General features: G+C 39.9%; 2 protein-coding genes across 5 annotated transcripts in view; one reads left to right on the top strand and one right to left on the bottom strand.

Annotated features, from left to right (window-relative positions):
- Window positions 1-9282, top strand: part of NKD2 (NKD inhibitor of Wnt signaling pathway 2) — a 71073-nt gene extending 61791 nt beyond the window's left edge. Inside the window, exons 6-10 of the mRNA XM_075271173.1 lie at window positions 763-858; window positions 5492-5639; window positions 5757-5829; window positions 7307-7437; window positions 8621-9282. Coding sequence (XP_075127274.1) covers window positions 763-858; window positions 5492-5639; window positions 5757-5829; window positions 7307-7437; window positions 8621-9186 — 1014 coding nt within the window. The 3' untranslated portion in view covers window positions 9187-9282. The remainder of the gene's footprint in view (window positions 1-762; window positions 859-5491; window positions 5640-5756; window positions 5830-7306; window positions 7438-8620) is intronic.
- Window positions 9283-17034: 7752 nt separating this feature from the next.
- The window catches only part of SLC12A7 (solute carrier family 12 member 7), a 143726-nt gene continuing 133966 nt past the window's right edge, over window positions 17035-26794 (bottom strand). For 3 of the 4 annotated variants that reach the window (XM_075271085.1, XM_075271087.1, XM_075271088.1), the window contains exons 22-25: window positions 23883-24058; window positions 21944-21958; window positions 20443-20576; window positions 17035-17530 (exon numbers count right to left, since the gene is read on the bottom strand). In XM_075271085.1, coding sequence (XP_075127186.1) covers window positions 17439-17530; window positions 20443-20576; window positions 21944-21958; window positions 23883-24058 — 417 coding nt within the window. In that variant the 3' untranslated portion in view covers window positions 17035-17438. The remainder of the gene's footprint in view (window positions 17531-20442; window positions 20577-21943; window positions 21959-23882; window positions 24059-26794) is intronic. The other variant, XM_075271086.1, reaches the window with a different exon arrangement.

The raw sequence follows: 26794 nt of genomic DNA, 5'->3' as shown, positions 1-26794 counted from the left end.
TACAGAGCGTACTGCCTATGCTCGAGTAAGCGGCTGGCCACCCGCATGTGAAGTCGACTCTGCCCGAGCACCACTGGCAGAGCCAACTTGTGCATGCCTTTAATTTTGACCCAGCCGGAAGAAAACGGTGAAAACGACGTTGGTGACGAAGATGGAGGCAGCGCTGGAGAGTTTTCTCGCAGCATTGGGGACGCCTCCAGTGCTGCGAGAGAGCTAATTTGCATACCGAGAAAAAACGGAATTGCAGGTGAATGGCGGCGCGGAGAAGACAACGAAAGGTAGGAGAAGAATTTCGAGGCCGCATGCAGATCAGAACAACTGAGAGACAAATACTAGTGTCAACCTAGGATAAAGAAATAAGTTGATCAGTGGAATTTTCAACTGCTGGAACACCTACTGATCACGAGACTGGGTGTGTTTTGCTCCCTGTTCTGAATGGAGAGGTAATCGGACGCACATAGCTGAAGTGCACCGTATAAATATTTCTAGTGGTCCCATTTGACATAAATGGAAGGGGAAAGTCTGCCCAACTCCTGCTTCATTCTGAACAGTGAACAAAACAACCCCATCCTCGTGACTGCATCATAACAGGGACACAAAGAAGTCACATACACAACAAATCGTACAGACTGGGTTGTGTAGTGCTGCTGCCTCATTGAACATCTGATCAGTGATGGTGTATGTAGGATGGTTGTAATTATTACTTTTTGTACACGGTTACCAATATCTGTCCATTTACATCTCTCCTTTTATTGTCTATAGGAATTAGAATGCAATGTTTCAGTTAAAGAGGACAATCACCAAGAATGGACATTCACCCTCTATGACTTTGACAACAGTGGAAAAGTAACAAAAGAGGTAATTTTAGGTTATACAAATAAATTATACTTTGATTCAAATTCATTGATATCTTTTTCATAACATACAAGACAAATTAGAAAATAGATTTATAAAACACTCTAAAGAACGATTGTTCTGTAGTATCAGATGATTAGGTGATGACCAGGGTCGGACTGGCCCGCCGGAGCACCGGGGGATCCCCCGGTGGGCCCCCGGGCCCCGACTATATTGCTAATCATTTTAGCATAGGCAGGGGCCCAATCATCAATGGGGTGGATCGGGTGGTTAGGGACCCGATCGGGCCCCTGACATTTCAATCGGGCCCCTGCCCATGTCAGAGGAGGATTAGGATTAATCCTAAGAACCAGCGCAAGGAGAGCAACCGCTCTCCTTGCGCTTGTTCAGGCATCTACGTATCAGCGTAGGCGGCGTCATCACGCCGCCTACGCTGATACAGAGACGTCTGACAGAAGAGGATGCGGGAGCAGCAGCGCATGGTTGGTCGGTAAGTATAACAGTTTTTTTTGGTTTATAATAGGCCGCTGCCTGCTGGAGTATCTACCAGCAGGCAGCGGCCTATTACCAACCCGGACCTGTTCACTGCCGCCCCCGCTTCCCCTTGTACTTTAGGCCGCGGCGGGCGGTAGTGAATAGGCCTGGGCCAGGCCGTGACCCACTGCCGCTGATATTATACTCGGGGGTCTTTTCAGACCCCTGAGTATAATAATCGGAGCCCCAGGGGAGGTGAGAGAACATAATAAACAGTGTTACTCACCTCTCCGGGATCCGGTGTTACTCCTAGCTGGAATATTACCATATAGGCCCGAAGCCTGTTCTAGCAGTAACATATAGGCCCGAAGCCTGTGGTAGTAGTAATAACCTCTTACTGCGAGCACAGGCTTTGGGCCTGTATGGTACTGCTAGCACAGGCTTTGGGCCTATATGTTACTGCTAGCACAGGCTTTGGGCCTATATGGTAATATCCCAGACCACGTGACGTCTGACACATTACCATATAGGCCCAAAGCCTGCTAGGAGTAAAATCGGATCCCAGCGAGGTGAGTAACAGTGTTTATTATGTTCTCTCACCTCCCCTGGGGCTCCGAGTATTATACTCAGGGTCTGAAAAGACCCCCGAGTATAATAATAGTTCATGGGTGTGCAACTGTGGCGCATAATAGAGCTTGAAGGGTCCACTGTGGCCCCTGTAACCTCTATTATGCCCTACAGTGGCCCCCCTGCAACCTCTATTATGCCCCACAGTCTATTGTGCCACTGTGGGGTATTATATAGGCTGCAGGGGCTGTATATATATATATATATATATATATATATATATATATATATATATATATATATGGCTTGGTTGCATGGAGAAGTGAGGAGTCAAAGATGTCTTGTGTTTCAAACTTTACAGAGTCAAGTCACAGCTGGAAGAAGTGGTCATGGCGGTCCAAAGGGAAGAGACGGGAAATGTGGGAAGACGTCTCCTGTGAGTATTACTGCACAAAATATTACTGCCTTGTATTTATTGTAATGTTGTGATTTATTGTAATGGTACTGCTAGCACCCCCAATCCCCCCCGCTGTCTGAGGTGGACAATCGAGAGATGCCCCTAAATCTTTCAATTACTACAACTCCCAGCAGCTCCAGATGCCCTGGAACTGTTAAGAGTTGTAGTCCACCCACTCCATAGATAATGTCCCACTCTATTGTTATGCTGGTGCCCTTTTCTAGAGCTCCAGCATAACAATATCCAAGTTTCAGAAACCGCTGAGGACTTAGGATATGTTCACACATCAGTATGCCATCCGTCCGTTTGAATTCAGTTTGACACTTCAAAACGGACTGATACACATACTGATCTCTACTCTGTTTCCAATTGCTACTTGTAATCCCCTTATCTGTCCTCTAGGGGACGGAGAGCGTTTGCTATCAGCATAAAAAGGTGTCAGTATACAATCAGTATGTGCATCAGTCCGTTTTGAAGTGTCAAACTGAATTCAAACGGACGGATGGCATACTGATGTGTGAACATACCCTTATCTGCCTGACAATGCCTGAAAATGGCTGACACCTGGCGGACCTCATTATGTTAATGAGGTCTGCCACTGTCTGTGTGTAACTGCCATTTTGATAGTCCACCTCTCCGTCATTCTGGTCCCATTGTGGACCTGTATGACTGAGAGCTTGCCGCTGTTGTGAACCTAGCATAAGGCTATGGCTACACTATAACTTCTGTCATACAACCAAAGATGTGTCGCCCTGTGATTCTTTAACTCATGTTAGTGAATGGAGTCACATTGCAACCTGAGGGACCCAATGCGACTCCATTCACTAATGTGAAAGAGTCCCAAAGGGACACTGCGATCTTTGGTTGCATAAAAGAAGTAGTGTAGCCATAGCTGTTTTGCACACTGTATTGTGCGTGAAAATGCACTTTAAACGTGTATAATGGCAAAAACTGGACGGGCGATATTACATATGGCAGTAGGGTGGGCCCCTGGAAATAATCCCACTGGTGGGCCCTAGGCACCCCAGTCCGACCCTGCTGATGACAGATTGTCTGTTCTGAAACCGCTTGGCACCCGGTAATGATAAGGGTTGGGCAGGCATTTACATGGCTGGTGTTATGATGTTAGTCCAGAGGGTATGTACTGTATCCAGTGCAGGATAAAAGTCCATGCACAGCCAGAGATGCCATTCTTACTTTAGAAGTACAGAGAGTAGTCCTTCCATCAGTACTGCTGGAGACATTCAATGCATTTACGCATGACCCAGAGAGCTGATAGTGAACTGCACTCATTACACTGGGCGCAAAGTACTGACGTCACCGCAGACCCTGGCGCAGAGAGGAAGTATGCAGCTCATGACTCACTCCTACGTGTGAGCGCACAGAATAGTAGACTCTTGTATTAAATGTGGGGGAGGGGATACATTATATTACATGTGACGAAGCCTTCTATGGCGAAACGCGTTGGGATGCGTTTTATATATCCTTTGGATCTATCTGGGTCTGCTGTCCTGTCTAATATGGCTTCAGGTAACCTGATCTAAATTTTTTGGGATTTTTTTTGGACCAGAAACATGTGACTATCCATGAACTGAAGGGTGAAAGCTATTTAGGTGAACGGTGTATGGGGAGCTATAGAGGATGTAACTAATGTGTTCTTCTGTCTTTGACTATACATCATTTGATTGAGATTTATTTATAGACAGAGATTATTATACTTTGATGCTCTCTCCCCATTACTCTGTTCCATGGATATTTTGGAATCTATATTGACTTATGTTATATATCACTCTATTTTGGTCCATAATTGATATATGATATAGACGTTTTTGGTTACGGCGAGATATTTGTTACCATCTGTGTCAGCACCTGTTAGATTTATCTGTTTTTTCTCTAAAGTGTCTTACTGTGTCTTTGGCATATGTTTCATCTCCAATAACTTTTTTCTCAACATATGTTTCATCTGTTGCCCTGCTAATTTATTGGATTGTGATTTTATATTTATGATTAATAAATCGTATTGTTTTATATATTTTTTTTTTTGTGTTTTTCTGTTACTTTTTCCTATATTCCTGAGGGATACTGAGGGGGACATTATACTACATATGGTGAGCATTACATTAGTGCTGACTGAAGCTTCAAACAAAGCCTTATTTTGTTACCATTTCAATGATCACCACTCTGGGGGTATTTGTTTGGTATTATTTTCACTAATGGGATAATTCAGTTGAGGTCAAGTAAAACTGGCCTAGGGCATTGAACTACAGGAGCTGTGTCCATACTACCTGCAGTGGGCATTTATGTATATTGCAGCTGAAACTCTGTTGCAATGAGCATGATCATACAAGACTACAATCCCATGTCTTTATCTCCTCATATGCCACCATTAACAGTAACCACAGCGTCTAAGTAGAGAAAGCTTCTCACATGTATTGACAACTTAAGAATTCTGTCATCAGGTTTGACCCCTATGTAGAGGACATTGGTGATGGTCATATTTAATTGTCCTGGGCATTGCTATCTCAGGAGACAGCACAGGGGTAATGAGCCAAAAAATAAAAATATACTGAGGAATAACATGCCTAACATGCCTTGTGCCACATTTATCAAGTCTTTGGACTTGCCATAAAAAGTGGCAATGCTTACTTTTAAGTGGGCATAGTCTGAGTGCGACATAAATGAAGCCAACTAATAGGAGTTACACTAGAGCAGGAGTCTCAAACACATGGCCGCATCCTGGATCAGCGGACCAATGGAGAAAAGAACTCCAGCGGACCAGATTCTAAAGCTTCCTAAGTTTGCAGCCTACATGCTAGGAACAACGTCGATACTGATACTGACCTCATCAATCCCTTGCACCTACCATTAGGGGGAAATATGCGCTTTTATTGTATAAAAATAAAGCATTAATGACCAGTGGAATTGCTGTTTTTCATTCTTCTACCTACAAAAAAAAAAAAGAAATTATAGTTAAAATCAGTCAATTACATTCAAACCACTATGATGCCGATGCAAACTTACGGGCAATGTATGACATGCACCATATGTGGTGAGAGGTCCTCTTTATAAGCAAAGTGTGTAATGTTTTATGCATTTAAAGAGATATCATAACATTGATAGAAATATTGTGCTTCACAGGATATGTCCAGCTTGATGCACACAATTTATGAAGTTGTAGATCAGTCTGTCAACCATTCCTCCAACAACAGTAAAACACTCAGGGTGAAACTAACTGTGAGTCCTGAATCCTCAGCAAAAAAAAGGGAAAACTCTTGCGCAAGCCAAGGTAAGGGTTAACAAAAAGTGATAACTAGCTAACATGTCCATGTATCTTCTGTCATCCTAAATTGGAATGTCTTGGTTTGGTGCTAGATGAATTTTAATTGAAACCTCTATTTTCTAGAGAAGGAAGGTCTCAGACCTCAACACTCTGAAGAAATAAAGATTGCAGACAAGCGGTTATCTGGTCATGTCAGGTAATCATTCTAGCCTCTCTCATTGAATTTTGACTGAGCTCATGCTTATACTCACAAACCAGCAGACACTGTAATAGCCCCAAAGTATAGATAAATGCTAGAGAAACAGCTAAGTCACTATGTAGACAGGAGCTGAATTTCATGTCCACTGACCTTAAGTAACAGCATCATAGGGATCTGGTGTTTGGTGGTCATTTTGCCCCCAATCAGTATAGGACTTGCAGCAGTAATATGGAGTGTATGGCATGGCCATCTCTTAAAGAAGTTGTTCAGCAATTAGTTGTTTTCCTGGAGGCCGGGAGAAGTGAAAAATAACACTAATAAAAAACCAAATAAAACCCCCAAAATATACTCACCTGCCCCCAGCGCTCCGGTGTCCCGGGCCGCTGTCTGGTCCAGCAAGGCTTCAGGGCTTTATCTGGTGGAAATCCCCACAGAATGTAACCACAGAGGACAATCAGCAGCCTAAGGAAAGGAATTCGGGACATTCACAGGTGACATAGAGTGACGTCCCTTTTCTGAGGCCACTGATTGGCCTCATGGGTCACGTGAGGAGAGGACTTCTGCTGGAACAAGTTCTTGGGTGCTGCTAGCTAGACAGCAGCCTGGAACACTGGAGTGCTGACATTAGCTGACATTTCCAATTTTGTCCAAGAGAATCGCATCTGTTTTAGAAAACATACTTATATTCTTTAAGAAATTTATGAGGACAACTGAGTGTTCCCAGGGGTGTGTGCCATGTAGAGACAACACATAGTTGGGCATATATTCATAAAGGGAGAAATAACAGCATTAAGAAAAAATTCTATAGAATTTTTGTTTTGTGGGGAATTTAATTTTCTTAAGAAGGCATGGCGGAGCAGCCACAATTCCTCTTAAAGTGATAGAATAGTGTTTAAAATGACATTTACATTCTTCTTTTAACCAGTGCCAGATCACTCATTGACTATATAGGTCTGGGCAATGAGCACTGTGTACACAACTAAAATCTCAACAATGGAGGCACCAATCAGGAAGCAGAAAGAAAGAATAATTAAATAATCTTACTGTGTCTATAGTTCAATAGGACCGTTCTGGTGATAAACTCCCTTTGAAGGGTCCACAGACTTGACTGTCAGATTGACAGCTGCCTTGCCCAACTATTTTTCCATTAAAGGGGTTATCCTACAAATTTTCAACACAAAAAAATAAACAAAACTCACCTTTTAAAGGTGCCCCTTTCCTGTGCTAGTAGCCTGTTCCTTGAGGATTCCAGTCCATGACAGACCAAAATTCATTATGATATGACCATATCTGCCAGTCACTGACCTCCGTACATGTGTAAATGACAACTGCGGAGGTCAGTTCTACACAACTTACAAGTGACTACAGAGACCAATGAATGACTGCAGTAATCGCAATACAACCAGGGCATCACCACTTCCAATAAACCTCTATCATGCTGTTTAATGCATTTGTGTCTTTCTACTGTCTTTAGGAGAAATCTCGGTGAGCAGCGCTCATGCAATGAGAATGGTGATCATTATTGTGTAGATGAAAATACAGAACGAAGAAACCATTATCTTGACTTAGCGGGAATAGAGAATTATATGTCAAGATTTGATTCAGGTAAAAATTATTGTACAGAACTGGCATGGCAGGTTGTGATATTGTGCTTTTAAGTGTTACCACAGGCAGCAGATTGTGGACCCGCTGTGCTACTAATCCAGTTTTGGTTTGGGGCCTCCTATAAAAGAGTTATCCTAGCAGACTTCACCCTTTCCTCCCATATGGAGATCTGATCTTCATACAGCACTACCTCTGGAGATGGTCCTGGTTCGGAAGCAGCTGATCTGGCACACAGAACTGTGGTATGAGCAGAGACCGGATAAATACAAAAATATACTAAAACCAGAACAGACAAGTAGAAACATGAGCAAGACTACAGGACTGGAAGCAGAGTTATATTTAAGAAAGGCTGGAGGCTACAGGTATATAGGAATATATTGCTGAGGTCCCAGACTAAGCAGAAAAATAAGGCAGATAAAGACTGCAGAAATAAAACTGAGCAGCATGCATACAGAATTTAGAGAACTACCAAACAGGACAGACGGACACCAGAATAAAACAGAATGCAAAGGGAGTAGTAGGCTGCTGGAAAACACACACAAATAATTGCTGCTGCTACTCAGTGAGTGAGAGCAAGCTCTTGTAATAAGGACTACCGTATATACTCGAGTATAAGCCGAGGCCCCTAATTTTACCACAAAAAAATGGGAAAACTTATTGACTCGAATATAGGCCGAGGGGGGAAATGCAGCAGCTACTGGAACATTTCAAAAATTAAAATGGTCAGAGTTTTTGGGTGCAGTAGATGCTGGGAAAGCGGAAGGGGGAGTTTTGGTTGTTTATCTGCCTCTTCCGTGAGCTTGAGGACTGTTTTTTTTCCCCTCCCACTTGGAATTAAGCCTGGCTGAATATAGGGTATCTGCAGTGTTCCTATTAACCCCTTCCCGACAGAACAGGAGCAATGCAGATCCCCTATATTCAGTAGACCGGGCACTTTCAGACACAGGGATACCTAATGTGTATGTGTTTCACAGTCATTTTCTACTATTATACGTATTCTAGGGAAGGGAGTGATTTAGAACTTTTATGCATTTTATTTGATTTTTTTTTAAAGCTTTTTTTCACTATTTTATGGGATATTCTATACATTACTATTGTGGCTGGCAAATATTGTAACAAGTACTAATTGAAAGTATTCTGGGTTTTTTTTTTTTTTAAACATTTTAATTGATATTTTGTGCAGGATTAACTGATGAACATGCAAAGCAAGAGCAGTACAAGAGTCCTCATTTTCAGAGCAAATCACGTCCCCAAGAATCAGATACCCAGCCAGTGCATCATAGGAGGTCGCAGGTATTTTATGATTATTCAGTCCCACTTGTAGAACCAATGCCTCGACTACCTGAAATGCAGCAAAGGAACAGGAACCAGGATAAACAATTTATCAAGTCTCCCAAAGGATGTGGAAAACCACCTACAATACCCAGTGGCTTGAGTGGTGGAAAACCAGGAAAAGGTATGAACTACACCATGCCAGTAAGTCCATCCCATGCAGTTCAGAGTGCACAAGAAATGTATCTCCTCCAGCAACAGCCATACAACCACAAGAGGTATAGGCAGAAGAGTAAAGATATGCATTCGCCTCTGAAGACTAATCATTCCCAACCAGCTGTAGAACATGAATTCATTCGGGATTTCCCACCTGTTCTAACCAATGAAGGCTATGTTGTTCCTGTTATACAGAGACATGAACATCACCATCATCATGACCACCACCATCACCATCACTACCACCACTATTATCAGTGATAAATCATGTGTGGAGACAAACTGAATAATTTGTCTTTGAAATGCAGTATTCCAGTTAATACCTAGGGAAGCAAAAAATATTACTCAATGATCTACCTTTTAATCTCAGGTTCGTACAGCTCTGTGGGCTGTATATATATATATTTGTAAGGTTCTTTGTATACTCTTGATTTATTATCAAAGGTTTTTCCATACACAATTTAAAACCACTACCATTTTAAGCTATTATATTATTTCATACCTAAAATATCTATTTATATTTTTACAGGAAACATTTATAACTAGCTTATATTTGTCAGTGTTCATCATCTTCATATTTGTACTACTTGGCAAACATTTCGTATTGTGTGCATTTACCATAGATTGTATAACTGTCCTCACTTGTATCGATACACATGGTAAAATGTTGGAATTGCTCTGTTAGCCTTGCGAAAAAATATAAAATAAAGCATACTTTATGGAAAAAATAAAATTAAGTCAACAGCAGAACATTAGTTTTAACTAGAACGTCCATCTTCAGACTGGAGCTACACAACAGCTATGGCCTTGACAACTGTTGCACATCCTAAGATTGCTATATTGCCCTTCAACACTGCAATACCAGGAAAAAAAATACAAATCTGTGGCATGAAGCCATATGAATTATTTCCTAAGATATGCTTTCCATAAAAAAATAAATCCACTATTATTAACTATTTACATTATTTATCTGCATCCAATTAGAAAACCTACTGCGGAAACAAGTTCAACGCTTTCTAACTTCAAGATTAACCTCTCAAAGGTATAACTCCTCCCCCGCCATCTCAAATTATATTATTTTACTTATACACAACTAAATATAGGGAAAAAATTGGCAAAGCAATATAAATAGAACACTATGCTAGAAAAGCGCACTGCCACAGAAAATGTTTAGCAAAAAATATATAAAGCTTTATTTAAATACATTTTAAAACATATATAAGACAGAAATAATGAATGGGGTGATACAACCAAACAGAACAATGAAGGCCCAAGATGGAATACTAATGGTTGATGATGAATAAATGACACTTACATATATATAAGGATATGTGAAACATCCAGTTTCTAAAGTGCATATATAACATACATAGTTTTTTAAAGTGCAGATATTCTGTGAAATAACATGATACCAAGTAATGAATTACCTATGGGTGGACCTTCATCATCTTTTTTCCCCCTGACGAAGCCACGGTAGTGGCGAAACGCGCGTCGGGGCGCGTTCACTACATGAAGGTCCACCCATAGGTAATTCATTACTTGGTATCATGTTATTTCACAGAATATTTGCACTTTAAAAAACTATGTATGTTATATATGCACTTTAGAAACTATGGATGTTTCACATATCCTTATATATATGTAAATGTCATTTATTCATCATCAACCATTAGTATTCCATCTTGGGCCTTCATTGTTCTGTTTGGTTGTATCACCCCATTCATTATTTCTGTCTTATATATGTTTTAAAATGTATTTAAATAAAGCTTTATATATTTTTTGCTAAACATTTTCTGTGGCAGTGCGCTTTTCTAGCATAGTGTTCTATATTATTTTACTGTCCATTTGACTAGGATAGTGGACTGGTGTAGTCATGGCTCACTTAAACTGTGGGTTTACATTGAACAAGCCTTCTCCCCACTGCTGTAGATGATCCAGTGGCTTGATTCTCCTCTAGTGTCATCTCTTCATTCCTGCCCCACAATTGGCCTGAACCTTAGAATTTGTTCCAAGCGCTTGGTTCGTAGTCATACACTCCCACTTGACTCTATATGCTACCCCCTCTTGGGTAACCCTAAGTTCCCCCCTCAATGGAATTCAGAACCAGTATACGCTGCTAAAACAGTTGTGGGTGGGTGCAGGGCCCTTTCGGCACTTCTGAGCTACCATCTATGAACTCCTTCTCTTCTGGATACTATCCATCACATGCGGACCATCTTAGCTCATGACTGTTAGGGGCTAATTTTACTCCCTTCAGTCAAATTTTTTATGGCAGTTAAAATGGCATGTTTACCATATGGGAAAAATACTTTCATACATTTGTGGCTCAGGCATATTCAGATATGGGAATACTTAATTTGTTTGTGTTTGGTTTTATGTTTATTTGAGATCTAGACAAAGGAGATTTTAATTTTTACAGTTTTTTTTTAATTTAAAAAAAAAAAAACCAAAAAAACAAAAACTAAACTTTTATTACGGTCTTGGGACTTCAACCTGTGATCATTAGTTTGCAGGTTATAGGAGATTCACAGTGTAACCATACCTCCAAACTTTCAAAGGACTGAAAAAGGGGACAGGCAGCCCCATCAACTTCCAATTTGACTCCGCCCTTTCCCATCAATTTTTTTGTGCCGCTGGACAGTATAATGTCCCTACAGTCACCGTGACATGGTATGTTCCTACACTATACTGTTCCCCTTCAATTTCCTCCACAGTATAAATTCTCTTTTCAGTTTCCAACCAGGAGTGTCACATTGAATCCAGGTCCTACCTTTCCAGTTCCCTCCTCAATGTATAGAACTTACCAGAAACTCGGTTGTAAGCATGTTTGTTGGTCTGGAATTGCTTTGGAATTTTACCTTACACCTTTTGTATCAAATGGTAGCAGGATCTTCTATAAAGCAAGAACAAAGCTAAGAAAGCTAACACAGATTTAGATTGAAGTGGAAAAATCATCATAAACCCTTTTACAATACACAGGTATTGCAGAACTTTTATACCAATTACAAAAAAAATCCTATGTGGTCTATAAACATTTGTTACTTTATTCCCAGATAGATGTTAAATACTGTATGATTGAACTAAGCATCTTGGAAAACACAACACACAGACACAAAATACAGCATAAATAGGAAAATTAGGGCATTTATTTGGTAACACCACAAAATATTATATTTAGATTAATGAATATTAGTATGAAAAATATAATTTAATACAAATTAAACAATTAAAATGCATTTAAAAATATCTTACATATAAGCTGAACAACAAACCATTGATTAGTTCTACGTACATAATGTATAACCAGCTCTACAAACCTGAGGTACCTGGTTTTACAGATTACTAGGAAGCTGATGGTAACGAACAGTCCTACTCCTAGAGTTCAGCCACAGCGGCATGCATTCCTATTTTATTCTTAGAACCCAACACCAAACTAATATCAATTTCAACACACATAATAAAGGGGTTTTCTAGTATTTTACATTAATGGGCTATTAGAACGTAAGGAAGTGCTAAGCAGGTGGGGTAAGCCACAGTACCCGATAGCCGCAGACTTGTTGTTGTTGCGATAATACTTCATAAGGACACATCATTTACACTTTGCTGATCAGTGGGAGTCTTAAAAGCCATCAATGTAAAATCCTAGAAAACTAATCTCTTAGGAACCAAAGAAGCTACAAAACGAACAGCAGCAGTTTCAACACCGCAGTGTCAGTCAAGGGGTGTATAAAACTCAAAGTGAGAGGAAATGACAGGTATGGTAGCAAAGACAATGTCACTCTGGTTCTAGCACTTTGCTACCTTCAAACTAGGCCTACACAAAAAAAAATCTTCACTTGACATATCACAGCAATTATTACAGAAGAAACATTTATTTGCAAATAGATGTAGGTTGGGATGGGAAAAAACCTTCTATTTTCTGAGAAAAATCAAATCTAAAGATTCCTGTCCTATAAGTTTCCGTTTCAATCTCTGATGGGAGGTTCAAGATGTTGAAGGCACTAAGATGCACAAACTGGTGACCATTTTTACTTACAATCTGAAAAGCAGTCATAATAAATAGAGATGAGCGAACACTGTTTGGATCAGCCGATCGGAACAGCACGCACCCATAGAAATGACTGGAAGCACCTGTGACGCTGACTTTGCCGGTGGCCGGCCGGCGTCACAGGTGCTTCCATTCATTTCTATGGGTGCGTGCTGTTCCGATCGGCTGATCCGAACAGTGTTCGCTCATCTCTAATAATAAACATAATGTTAATTGCATTATAATGGATTTCTGGGATCAAAAATTAGGATTAAATCCGTTCGTACACATTCCGTTAACCAAATTTATAAAATTCTAAAGAACCACTTTTAGGTTTAATTTTTTGCGTGCAAAACCATGCTATAAAAATCAATTCACACATTTTCCAATGACTACGGTACTTAAAATTTGAGACTGTATTCACATGGGTCATGTTTTACAAAAAAATTAAAGCATTACTACACTTTCAAACAACTTTTGACTTTCTGGCAGTATTTGTGTCATTAATAAATGTAATATACTTCTATGAACACATCTTTGTCTCTTTTCTGTGAAATCCTGAACTTCTTTATTCTTTCCTTTTCTATTGAGAGCTGTACCCTACTTCTCACCATATATGTTGTATGTGCTTGTGTGTAACGCAGGGAAAATGAGGGTGGGCCATTTACATCTTAGACATGAGAAATGTCTTTCATATGACACCAAGTTTGTAGTTCTACCTGTATTTCCAGATATATTGCTGGTTGAGCATACAGTAAGAAATAAGAGCAGCTGCAGTGGCATATAAGAATCCCAATCCTAACTGTGAGATCTCTGGAAATATTACAAGTAGAACTGCGCTCTTAGGACACCAGAAGCATGTTTTCAGGTTTTTAAAAAAAGCCCAAGTGATCCTCCTCCACCCTCAGGGCCATTTTAAGACATTGGTGAGCCCAGTGCAAAGGGTTCATGAGTAGGCCCTGCTCACGATCACCACCCGCTATTATACCCATCTGAAAGCTACCAAAATCTTGGATTTTATATGGGGACAGTCAATGGGTGAAAATGTTTTATACGTTTATCTCTAGTGATAATTTTTAGTCTATAAAGATCAGGTATGGACAGGGACAGTGGAAAAAAAAGTAATCTTTACTAGAGATGAGGATAACACACGGGTTACGCTAGGTTCACACCTTGCGTTCAGGTTTCAGTTTGGGGTATCCGCTTGGGAACACCCCAAACTCAAATCTGATCTGCTTAAATAAACCAGTTACCTGTTGAAACCAGCAGACCCTATAGACTATAATGGGGTCTGCCCGAAAACGGCAGAAATAAGTGAAGAGAATGGACCCAGGGATGGACACTTCAAACGTAGATGAGGAGCAGGTTTGAACCTAGCCTAATGCACAATATGTCTCTGTAGTCTGCAGCTCTGCTCCTTTCCCTCCTTCCTCCCTCACACAGCTGTAAGATGCTTTCTGAAACTGGAGGGGGAGGACACTTTAGAGCCAAAAATCTCAGGATCTGTTAGGGCTATGAAGATGACCTTCAATTAATTTTAAATATAAGAATCTCGTTAAAATCAGGATCATCATTATAACCCTAATAGATTTGGAGCAATTTACTGTTAAAAATGCTGTCGGGAATGGAGATCTACATTGGGATCTCAATGCCAAACATTGTTTTCACCAGCAAATGACTCTGGATCTGTAAGGGCTATCATAATAATCCTGGCATCATTTTAAAGAGGAGATTCCAATGCAAGGTAATCTTCATAGCCTTAACAGATGCTGAGAAATCGGAACTGGTAGCAAGGATGTATTACATACATTCTCTACAACTTAAGTGCCTCCCTGGCCAGACGGCAGGGAAAAGGTTAAAGTGCCCCTGCCGTTGTCCCCACAGGTTAATGTCCCTTTCATACCACAGAAAGAAAAAAAATAAAATAAGGAAAAATACCCACTAACATTCACCTCTCCTCTCTCCCCTGCTATCCGGTCCGGAGTCTTCATGGAGCTGCAAGCACGATGTAAGTGACGTCATCACATAGAGTCTGCAGCTCCAGGGGGAAGAGAGAGGAGAATGGTGAAGCAGGAAATGGACGTCTCCCTGCTTCATCATTGTATGCCTAGGACCCCGATGGCCTGAATTTGGGACAGCCCAGAACAGTGGGACAGCAAATGTAGGACGGTCCCACTGGGGCTCTCGTTACCATAGGGCTCGGTGCAAGTCCCCCGTTAGCCCTATGATTAAAGCAGCCCTGCCCACCCTTATTTTCCTTGCATCACACACAAGCTGGTACACAGCAGAGTCAGAAAGCATGGGACAGGTCTCAATGGAGAGGCAAAGCAAAAGATAAGGAAATGCAGAATTTCACAGAAAGGAAACAAAATTTGTTGATAAAGTATATTAGAAGATATATTACTGACACAAATACTGCCAAAATATCAAACAATGTTTGTTTTTAACAGTTAAAACATAACTAAACTTTCAAACTAAAATTAAAACAGCAAATTATTACAAAAATGGCACATGTGAACATCGGAAATACATACATCCTCAAGAACTTGAATTAGTTGTTCATTGAGTCTGCCGATATTAGACTCCTGGTTCAAATGGGATTTGCAACTGTATTATAATTTGTATAATACAGACATATGTCCATGTGAACATGCAAAATGGCCGTGTTTTGTGAATGGTCATTTTAAGACCCATGAATGTCTGGGAGTCTATGTACATGGCTCTATCTAGATCCAGCAAAGTGGACAACGATAAAGCATGTCTGTTTTTTTGTTAGTTGTGGAAAAAAAAAATGACATGGTTCTATTGCAGATTTAGATGTGGTTTTTTTGAGCCTAAGCCAAAAGTCGATTTAGCGGAATTATAAATAAAATAGCAGCATTTCTGCAGCATGTGGCCTCAGTCTTACAATGCTTTCTGTATAAACACAATTGAGTTAAACTATTTATTTCTTTGGCAGGTCCTAAAAGCCAAGTCTTTTATTAAACTACATATTACATACAAAAGGTAAATAGCAGGTCATCTCAATAAGGGTGGGTTCACACTACAGTTGTTAATGTCTATTGCTGTAAACCGTCAGGATGACAGCAACAGACATTAACAGTGCCAGATTAATGGACACAGACTGAGTGTGTCCATTCTTTTTTGCTGTGGGACGCCCCGTGGGGTCTTAGCCTAACTTGGTAATATGCAACTTCTATCATTTTCTAGCCTGCATACATCTTAAAAGGAAATCTGTCGGGGCGATTTGAGACACTAAACCACCCACAAGTCTGGGGATATCGTGTCTCAGATCACCTTGTTATATAGCCAATCGTGCCCACAATAAAAATTCTTAAAATAAAAGTTTTTTTCACAGTTCTTTCTTGATGCTATAAAAGTTCCCCTGAGCTTCAGTGTGTAAACCCCATACCTACAGGACTTATGCAGTAAAACTTTTGGGTGTATGTCTTGGCTTCAATGAAGAACTGCACAGACGTCTGGAATATCACACGAGTCAGAGGAGACTCATCGGACTCTTCTCTGGGTAAGTATAAATGCTTATTTGATTATATTTTTTAAATACGTGCATGGATGGATTTAAAACAAAGCGATTTGGGACAATAAACCCCAGGTCTATAAGGAACTGTGGGTAGTTTAGTGTCTCAGATTGACCTGACATATTCCTTTCAACAAGCTGGCTAAACATGTAACTCACCACTAGTGAAATATCCGTAGGCTCATAATACATACAGGAATCTGACAACAATACGTAATCATTGACACACACAGTCTTACAAATTGCAGAGGCAAAATTGTAAAAAATTTTAACTTTTTTTTTTTTTTAGTTACATTGTAGCATTGAAAAGAAAAGGATTGCATAGTCTATAAGTGGTTATTTGTTCTAAGAGTGCAAAGGTTGAGCTATGCATTATATGTATTTTTTTATCAAACAATGTGTGTACATTATTTAAATGTTTGGATTTTTTTCAGAGCAAAGTTAAAAAAAGAATATCAGCAGTGCATAACTCCCTTCTGTACTATAAATAAAAAGATACAGTAACATATAAAATGTGTACATGTTCACAAATATAGTATCACCGCATCACTGACCACTAACTGTTGAAAATAGTAAATGAATATAAAACTCAACAGTTTTGTTTTAAGGACATTTTCTTTTCGTTGTCTTTCTGAACTTTCACTTTTACTGCATTATATTAAACGTTGAGCACAGAACAAACAGTAAATAGAGGCCAAAACACTAATATATCGAGCTGATGTAATAAGCAAAGTTCATATATTATCCTGTCATATCTATAAGGGAGAAACCCTGGCACTTAAATAGCATACATGATATAATGTTATGATGTATGATCATTGGTAGAGTGTTAGAACAGACCAGTGATTGTCTGGAGCTTCACTTCAAGTATGCAACAACAGTGTATATGGTTTGGGTTTTGTTTGTCACTTTCAGAAACTCTTCATTTTGATATTTCTCCTCATCAGATTAGGAATAGATGGTAATCACTTCTCTCCCTCCACCACGTACAAGCAGCACTCTATTCAAGCCTTCAGTTAAGACTTCTAAAAATTCCATATCTGATTGACAGTGGTTAAAGAAATAAGTTTTACAATGTTTTATTGTATAAATACACAGAGAATCCATTTTTAAAGACATAGAGGAAAACAAGATGAGTATTGTGGGGGGAGGGGGAAGAACATAAATCGGCACAAATTGCATGCCCTTTTCTTCCTCAGAGTTGGGTTCATGTTTTTCAAAATCAATATGATATTTTGTTCTATAATTCTTTACTTCCTCCCACTCACCACACCATTGCGTCACACTGAGCATATAGTTAAAGGGAGTCAATCACCTGAAACATATCTGAACTGCCCTTAACGTGTTATAGATCTCATAACACTGATAAATATCATCATATCTTTCATATGACTGAGACTGCTTTGGACGCTGAGAAAAGTATCTTTGTATCCGTTATGCAAGTTAAGCAAACTGAGCACAGTAGGTGTTCCCTTTAGTTCGCCAAGCACCTCTTTGTGTTGTCCCTGATCTGACGTCATAAACCTGAAAAAAAGCTGCCCTATGCAACCCCATACATGTAAATATAAAAAAAGTTACAGGTGTCAGAATATGGTGACTAAGAAAAAAATGTTTTTGCAAAGTTTTGACTTTTGTTAAAGGGATTCTATCATTAGAATCCTGTTTTAAGCTAAACCCAAGTCAGAATAGCCTTAAGAAAGGCAAAAGAAGAAGGAGGCGCTGGATAGTTTTCTCACAGCACAGGGGACTCCCTCAGTGCTGTTTGAGTGCTAGGTACCGCCCCCAGTGCTGCGAGAAAACTAATTAGCATATGGACATCGTGCCAAAACACAGAATAAAGGTGACGTAATTTTGGCTGCAAATTGAACGCTGTAAAGGACCGTAATAAAGTTGCACAAATGCACTTTTTCTCCAATTTCACCCCATTCTGATGTTTTTTCCCAGCTTCACAGTACATTGTACAGAATAATAAATGGTACCATTATAAAGAACAATTTGTTCCTCAAAAATTAAGCACTAATATGGCTCAGGTAAACAGAAAAATAGAGAAGTTTGAAAGGTGGAAAAATTAAAAAATGCCTCCGGTGGGAAGGGGATTAAAATGTTAGACAGTACCACACCAAAATTGCAGAAAATAGCGGTGATGCAATCTTACATGTTCTCTATATTGTAATGTTAGGTACCTACATCACCTTGCATGCAACAACAAACTTCCGTGAGGACTAACACTTCAATGCTGGCATACAAAGCCATCCACAACCTGTCCCCTCCATATATCTCTGACAATCTCCCGCTACCTGCCCACACACAACCTGCAATCCTCCAAAGACCACCCATTCCACTCTGCTCTCATCCACTCTTCACATAATTGGTCTCCAAGATTTCTCCCGTGCATCCCCCATACTCTGGAACTCCTTACCAAGACACATAAGACTGACCCCACAATCACAACTTTAAAAAGGCCCTGAAGACTCACAATCTCCAACACTAGTGTCACCACATCGCCATCTGTACAGTCTGTCCCCATCCCACTTCCGTCATAGACTGTAAGCCCTTGCGGGAAGGGCCCTCTACCCCACTGTGCCAGTTGGTCACTGTTAGTATTATATTTGTCTGTATATTTACATGTCAGGTTTTTCTGTCTGCTTGAAAAGTCGGACATCTTTACATGCGAACAGTGAAGGAAGGGCATGGAGTGCAAAAGAACGCACCCGATCGCCATTTAAATAAATGACAGGTGTCACGGACACAGCTAGTGTCCGCTCCTAATGTCCGTGCCAGATTTGGAGCGGACACTACCTGTCTGACACAGACGGTAGTGTGAACGCTCCCTAAGAAGGTAGACCATAGCCTGTGACTAGGATTATCACACATCAATTTTCCTACTAAATGGAAGAGAACATGATCATTTGTACATTATATCAGCCTTATCAGACCATGTGATTTGGACATTTTTTCTCTTTAGCTGTAATAACATTTATTTTACAAGATATGGGCATGAAAAAATAGGCCTAAGTTATATGCATTATATATTAAAAAATACACACTCCTGCATTGCAAGGGGGCCTCAATTTTCCATGCATAGAATATTATGGACTGGCAGCTTAGGGAGGGTTCACAGGCTGGGTACCTGTCATCTGTGTGACTTACACAGGGATGATAATCTTACCATATTATTAATTTCTCGAGCATGGAAGTTCAGATGTTTTACTTTTCTCAGGCATGTTATTACTTAACTCAGATTTAAAGACAGCTAGAGCATGAAAACATCTTATGACAGATCTGAAGTTCTGGGTCAGGATTCCTCACATTTACTCAGAATCAATTACCAGTTGCTCAGATATGCATGGGACGCCACATCTTCTTCAGAGGGATGGCAACATGGTTTAGAGACTTTCCCAAATTATCAGAAGAGAGGATACTGCTGGCATATGGAAATTCATGAATATTATAAATGTAGCAGAATGGATCAAAATGTAAATTAAAGTGATTCTATTAAAAAAACAAAAACAAAACAACCCACGTTTTAAACTAAAAGCACGTAGGAATAGCCTCTATAAAGGCTATTCATCTCTTACTTTTATCTTTTGCATTTTTCTTCATTGTGCTCAGAAATCTCAAGGGGCATTCCCCCTTTGCTCAGAAAGTAAATCTTTCTGAGAACAATGAAGAAAAATTGAAAAACTGTGGCACAGACCTTCAAGATAAAAGTAAGAGATGAATAACCTTTATAAAGGATATTCTTACGTGTTTTTAGTTTCAAACGTGTTTTTTAATGCTAGAATCCCTTTAAATTGCTACACGTGGTGCAGTTTCTCACTATGCTTTTGGGAAAACAATGCAGTATTGGAACAATGCTTTAAAAATTGAATATGCCTTGGATATTCCCTGCCTGTAAGGTTATCAGAGCTCAGCTGAAGTATCCCAAAACACCATTTATAGCAAAGGATACAGTTTTCATCACCTTGTTTATTCTTGGGTGGCCCAGGCATATTCAGTAACACCAGCTGCGCATGTTGAGATCTGTTCAACACAACTTCATTCAGTTTCACTGCAGTGTGCATTCTTCTCACATTTGACTGATTTCTGAAAGGGAAATAAGTTAATGGGAATGAATATGCATTATTACATCATTAAAACAATAAAGAGGAATTTTATCGTGAATTTGGGTCAGAAACGGTAATGTGTCTCACTAGGGAGAGATGGTACACAATTCTGGATAAGGGAAATACAAAGAGGACCTCGTTGGTAATACAAAAGGCACTTCCTCCTAGCACTACCTTTTGGAAGATACCTCCTCATAGATTAATACCTGGTTTCCAAAGAAATCTAAGGGCTTCACACAGCCAGTCAGAACCCTACACACAGAACAGAAGAGAGGCAAAAACCTTGAAACAGCTGCCTGTGGATGAGACACACTTCCTTTTGGAGGAGTCATTTTGGCTCGAAAGATTTACAGGGATCTACCTTCCAAAAGGTGGCGCTAGCAGCAAGCTGCTTTTTTCACCAATGAAGCTTTATTTGCATATTCCTCACCCTGAACTTCAAAATACCCAGATATGAGTATAAGAAAAGATACAGAAGGCGCAAAAAGTTTGAAGGTATAGATTCCCATCTGAATAACCTCAGAAATTGATCTCTTACTTCGGCAGCCTTTAGTAATAAAGATGGAAGTTTTACCGTCAATTTGCTTGTTTTTTCTTTCTTTCTATAAGTTTTCATAAGTAAACTTGAATATATATTTAATAATGGAGGCAGATACTGTATATACAAGTACATTCAGACCCATGGTCAAATAAACAGATACAGATCATGAAGTATGCTATAGAATGGTACCAATTATTTCAGATTCTACTCTATAAACATATTGATCAAGAAGAAGCAAAGGAAGACAAATAAGTGTCTAACCACACCCAGAGAAAATTTTAGGATTTCATCAGAATATTACAAAAAAAAACCTTAAATTTTTATGTTATTGTTATGTTGCACTATAAGCCCCTAACATTTCACTTACCATAACACAATTTTGAAGATATCTGTTGTCTTCTACTTAGGCTGGAGCCTGCATTGACCATGATAACAGAGCAGGGTTGTCATAAACCACTCAGGGAAGACTACCCAACGTAAACTGCCTTCTACATGGTAGCACTGCATAGATACTCTGCCAGGAACTATAGTCTAACATATATGATGTCCTTTCCCAGTAACCTGATACGACCATTCCCCTTGACATCATGGAAATATAGTTTCCTATTTGATTTGACAATTTGCAGACATAAATACCATATTGTCACATAACAATATTGTGGAGTTGTCAATTTATTCACACAGTTTGAGGCAAAAAAAAAAAAAAAAAAAAAAAAAAAAGAATTGCACATCCCATTATCTCAAAACAAGGATTTAATAGATAATTGACAAAAAAAAACAGACTAGATTCTATGTATTAAACTTACAGGCTCTCCCATTCTCTGAATGCATGAAAAAAAATGGACATTAATGAATTACAGAATTTTGCATGACAACCATAAGGAGCAATGTTAGAACAGGACAAACAATTATGGAATAGCATACTGGATAGAGAAAGCTTTATAAAGAAAATGGTCGCCACAAGAGTGCTTTCCATAAGGGACAGCGTAAACAACAAATGACCCTTAGTGAGCTGAAAGGGTTTGTAATTAGACTAACTTATTAACAATTTGCCAATTGGCAAACAATGCCTTTATTTTAGGAACTCAACCACTAAAACCTAACATACACAACTTTATCTAAAGTGGGAACTGTGAAAGCTATTAAATCACATAGCCCAGCCAAGACTAGCTCTAAATACACATAGGGGATCTCACAGTCATATTCCTTTATATACTTTGAGAATATGAGATTATGCAACCAATGTGCTTTGAACAATATGGTTACAGTCTACACTGTCACTAGATGCAATTGGATAGAGTTTATGATTGGTTGATTTCAGGTAGAAAAAGGCAAGGGGGAATTATACATAGTTCTTTTATAGCAATCTGATGAAGATCTCCCATCCCAGAAACCACATCACCAACCTTTCTTGGTGCTACATGTATATATCTGTTTGTAACCTTTTTTATTGAGATTAAAACTGACAAAGGGCCCAGTCAGGCTAGAATATGTGTACAATACAGAATTTTACCATAATTGATAATCCGTTTGAAACGACTGCCTGAGGTGATCAGTGATACTGGAGAAGTGACTGTAATCCTACACACAGGTCCATCAGTCACAGGTAGACCATGTCAGAGCTCAGAATCCCACCACCTTGTTTGCTGTGACAATGATCTCTAGTCTATGTATTTTAGCTGGACCACCAGCATCTTCATGGATAGCAAGGCTAAATGCCCTGTGTTGCACTACTTTATGAGCTCCAGCATACGGTTATGGAATAAATGTCTATTTTCGATATTTACAGTTCTATTTGTGTATTTTCTGGTACTGTTATTGGTACTATTACCAAGTGTCTGCTTTGACTTGTAAGTGTTTGTTGTTGCAATTCTCCTGTGATGCATAACTTATCAGCTTAGCAAGATGGCGCTCACATCCTGGACTACGTCCGAAGCCACGTGTAAGAGTCAGATGAGAGAAAGGAACCTCAGATACTTCAGCCAACATCAAGATGACACATATACATAAGGCAACTCCTACATACAATGCTATATAAGATGATATTTTATGGCAAATAAACAGGAAGTTTTGTCCACCCTGACTGAGTGCAGAGTGAGTCATTTCTCAATTGCGCTTCTTGTCCCTGCAGAATTAGAAAACTGGCCACCAGATCAGAGCCAGATCAGATTGGAGATTTACTGAGAATAGTTACACTCACAACGGCGGATGTAAACCTTCCAGATACAATGGCAGATCGTAGCTCTCTGGAATTCCGGGCCTTGAGTATGGTCAGGATAGCAAACTCTGAAAAAATCACAATCATTATGTGTCCATATGCAGCCTTTCCACAGGGAAACCTGTTTTTTGGGCCAGACACAAAGTCGGATATGCAAGACTGTGTATGGCCAAAAAAAAAAAAATGGTTTCCCCGTTGAGAGGCTGCATACGGACACCGGCGGTTTACTTTTAAAACCCATTCAAATGAATGGGTTTTAAAACTGACTGCTGGGAAGCAGTCTCCTATGCAGTTTCTCCGGGGAATAGGACAGACACCTGGCGGGTGGACATGGGCGCAAGTTTGAACGCCCCCTGACCAAGATGTAACTAGTAGCTCCTGGACCCAGATGCAAATTCTATAACAGGGTCTGCACTTACCATGTGCACCCACTATAGCTATGCCTCTGTCTAATACTATGCAGCGGCAGAATAAAAAGGGAGGATTCCTTTTATTTTTTAAAACAAATTATTATTATTATTACTTACGGTTTCATGTTAAATAAATCTCTGTATCCCGTTGCATTCAAATCTTTAACTTTGTGTTTCTCTGCAATAAGCTTTTCTTTAGTCCATGTCATTTGAACTCTCTCTGGTGTTGCATTACTTGATTTGGCAGTCACCGCAGAATGTGATGCAGTATTCCTGTCATGGATAAGCTGTGCCTGAATAAAAACAACATAGCAAATGCACAGTTAGTGACTTTATAAAATTGCCAAAGTTCCAGTATACATAACTTTAGCTCTCCAGACTTATAATACAGACTCCTGCAACGTTTCGTAGACAAATTTCATATTCAGTGTGTGTCTCTCAGTAACCTAGGGCCAGAGATGGAAGGGGAATGTTATACTGGGGCAGAGATGGAGGGGGAACATGAAACTGGGGAGAGAGATGGAGGGGGGGGGGGGGGGGCATGAAACTGGGGAGAGAGATGGAGGGGGGGGGCATGATGCTGGGGGAGAGATGGAGGGAGGGGGACATTAAACTGGGGGTAGATGAAGGGGGCATTTAATCTGGGGGGACATTACACTGGGGACAACTGGAGGGGGACCTGTCTGCCTCTTGTTGCCCCCAGTTTAATGTCACGCTCCAGCTACCCCTATGGTTTAATGTCTGCTTCCAGCTGCCTAAGTTTAATGTCCCCCTCTAGTTGCCCCCAGTTTAATGTCCCACTTAATCTGCCATTAATTTATTGTTCCCCTCCAACTACCCCTACTGATAACTTCCCCCTCCAGCTGCTCCAGTTTCATGTCCCCTCTAGTTTCCCTCAGTTTAAACTGGGGCACCAGGAGAGGGACTTAATACTGTGGGGCAGTTGGAAGGGAACATTATAATGTGGGGACATATAATGTATGGGTGACTGTAGGAGGATTATACTTTGTGGGGGCACATGAAAAGATAATTGGGAATGGGCAGAATCAATGTAGAAGTGGGTGGAGCTAAATTTGCCATGGTGCGGCCCTCTAGAATAGTTTTAATTTCTTATGTGGCCCAATGGGAAAATTAATTGTCCACCCCTGCTCTAGTAGCTAGTTCAGACTGCTGCTCTTGACATCCCAGCCAGTCAAATATTCATTTAAAAGACTATGATGTAATGCAAAATGAGCAAGAGAAGCAGCTCTAACTGATCAGTGCTCCAGCTTTGTTTTAAAAAAGGATTTTAACACTGTAAAAATATAAAAAATAATGTCACAACAGGAATCCAAATGCTCATATTATTGCATTAAATAAAAGGCCCTTTAGTTTATAAGAAAATATAGGAGAAAAATGCATTTTACACTTTACTTCATCACTACTGGAAATTACAGGCCTGCAGCTCCTGAGCTACTGCATAACTATAACTGTAATGACCATATGAAACACAGAGGTAGATTTACCAATACTGTCCAAGTTTTACACAGTGCAAACTTAGACTAGATGGTTTAGTTTCAAAAGGAGTCACATTGATCACAGACACGGTCGGAACTGCTTTTCAATAAATGTAAGCTATTGTTAAATCAAATATACAGTGCATTTGGAAAGTCATCAGAGCCTTTTACTTTCTTCACATTTTATTATGTTGCAGCCTTGTCATAAGAAACAAAAAAAAATTTGAAGCTTTCCCCCTATCGTTCTTCAATCAATACTCCATGCTGACAAAGTGAAAACAGAATTCTAGAAAGCATTGCAGGATTACTAACAAATAAAAACAAAAATTTTGTATTATATCTGGGGCTTTTACTTAGTACAGGCATAAAATACAGTGACAACAGATAGCTGCAACAACATATTACACTATAGGATAATGGGGAGATCTCCAAGTAGACGCCAGAGGACAAAAGGAGGAAGGGGAGTGGAGAAGAAAGGAGGATTAAGGGAAAGGAGCTAAGGGGCAACAAAAAGAAAACAACACAGAGTGAGAGACAAAAGAAAAAAGGGGGGGGGTACCCCAGCAGTATCCAGGTCTACGAAGGGGGGGACCCCAGGGGTGTAAACAATTGAAATTTTTTATTCAGATATTCAGAAAAAGCAATAGGACTCCACAAGGCCAGATGGTTATGAATAGTCCTAGGTAGATGACAACATCAGTTAGCTATAAAAGCCAGAGCATGCCACTATAGGTCTATGGGGAAGGCATAGGCCCCGGAAAGCATCTGATACTCACTGGTACCTTGGAATTTCATCCAGTAGAACAAGTTTTGTTAAGTGTCAACAGTGTCATGCAGGAAGGAGGTAAGGTTCTCCATATACATAATCTCATTGACCTTCAAAATCTAGAGGGGGGGGTCCTGCTTTTTCTTTTTGTGTTTGTAACCTGCCAGATTAATCAGGAGGTAATGGCCAATATCATTTCCCCAGTACTTGATCCCTCTGGCAAATAAGACTATTTGGTGGCAAAACCCTTGTTAGAAAGCAAAGAAATCAGACTTTTTTTTGTATTTGCTAATGAGGTTTGTGCACGTCAGGAAGAATTTTGGTCGACTCCTCTTTGCAGATTTTGAGGCTGTCACTTGGCAACTCAGAGCTTCAGCTCCCTCCATAGCTTTTCTATGGAATTCATGTCTTTGCCAGTGGGCAAATTTATAAAATCAGCAAGGGATCAAATACTTATTTCCTTCACTGTATAGGGCTTTTTTTTTTTTTTTTTTTTGCTGGGCCAGGTGTACTTTTTATTCAGATTTTTGTCAAGGCGAAAGAGCGAAAAAACAGGGCTTCGGCACGTTTGATTATTTTTCCCACTATCGTAGTGGGTAGTGGTAGTCTTTGTAGATAGATAAAGGTTTATTAGCCCTCTTACAGCCAGCCTCCCTAACTACAATTGAATGACAAGTCTGGAAGTCTTCAGTAGACTCCCGGCTGTTATGGGAAAAGGTCGGCTGGGTCTGCGCTGTAGAACTATCTTTAAAGATGTAGCGCCCGCA

This window comes from Leptodactylus fuscus, chromosome 4 (assembly GCF_031893055.1).
Source record: "Leptodactylus fuscus isolate aLepFus1 chromosome 4, aLepFus1.hap2, whole genome shotgun sequence".
Classification (NCBI taxonomy): Eukaryota; Metazoa; Chordata; class Amphibia; order Anura; family Leptodactylidae; genus Leptodactylus; species Leptodactylus fuscus.
This window is presented reverse-complemented; position numbering and strand designations above follow the sequence as displayed.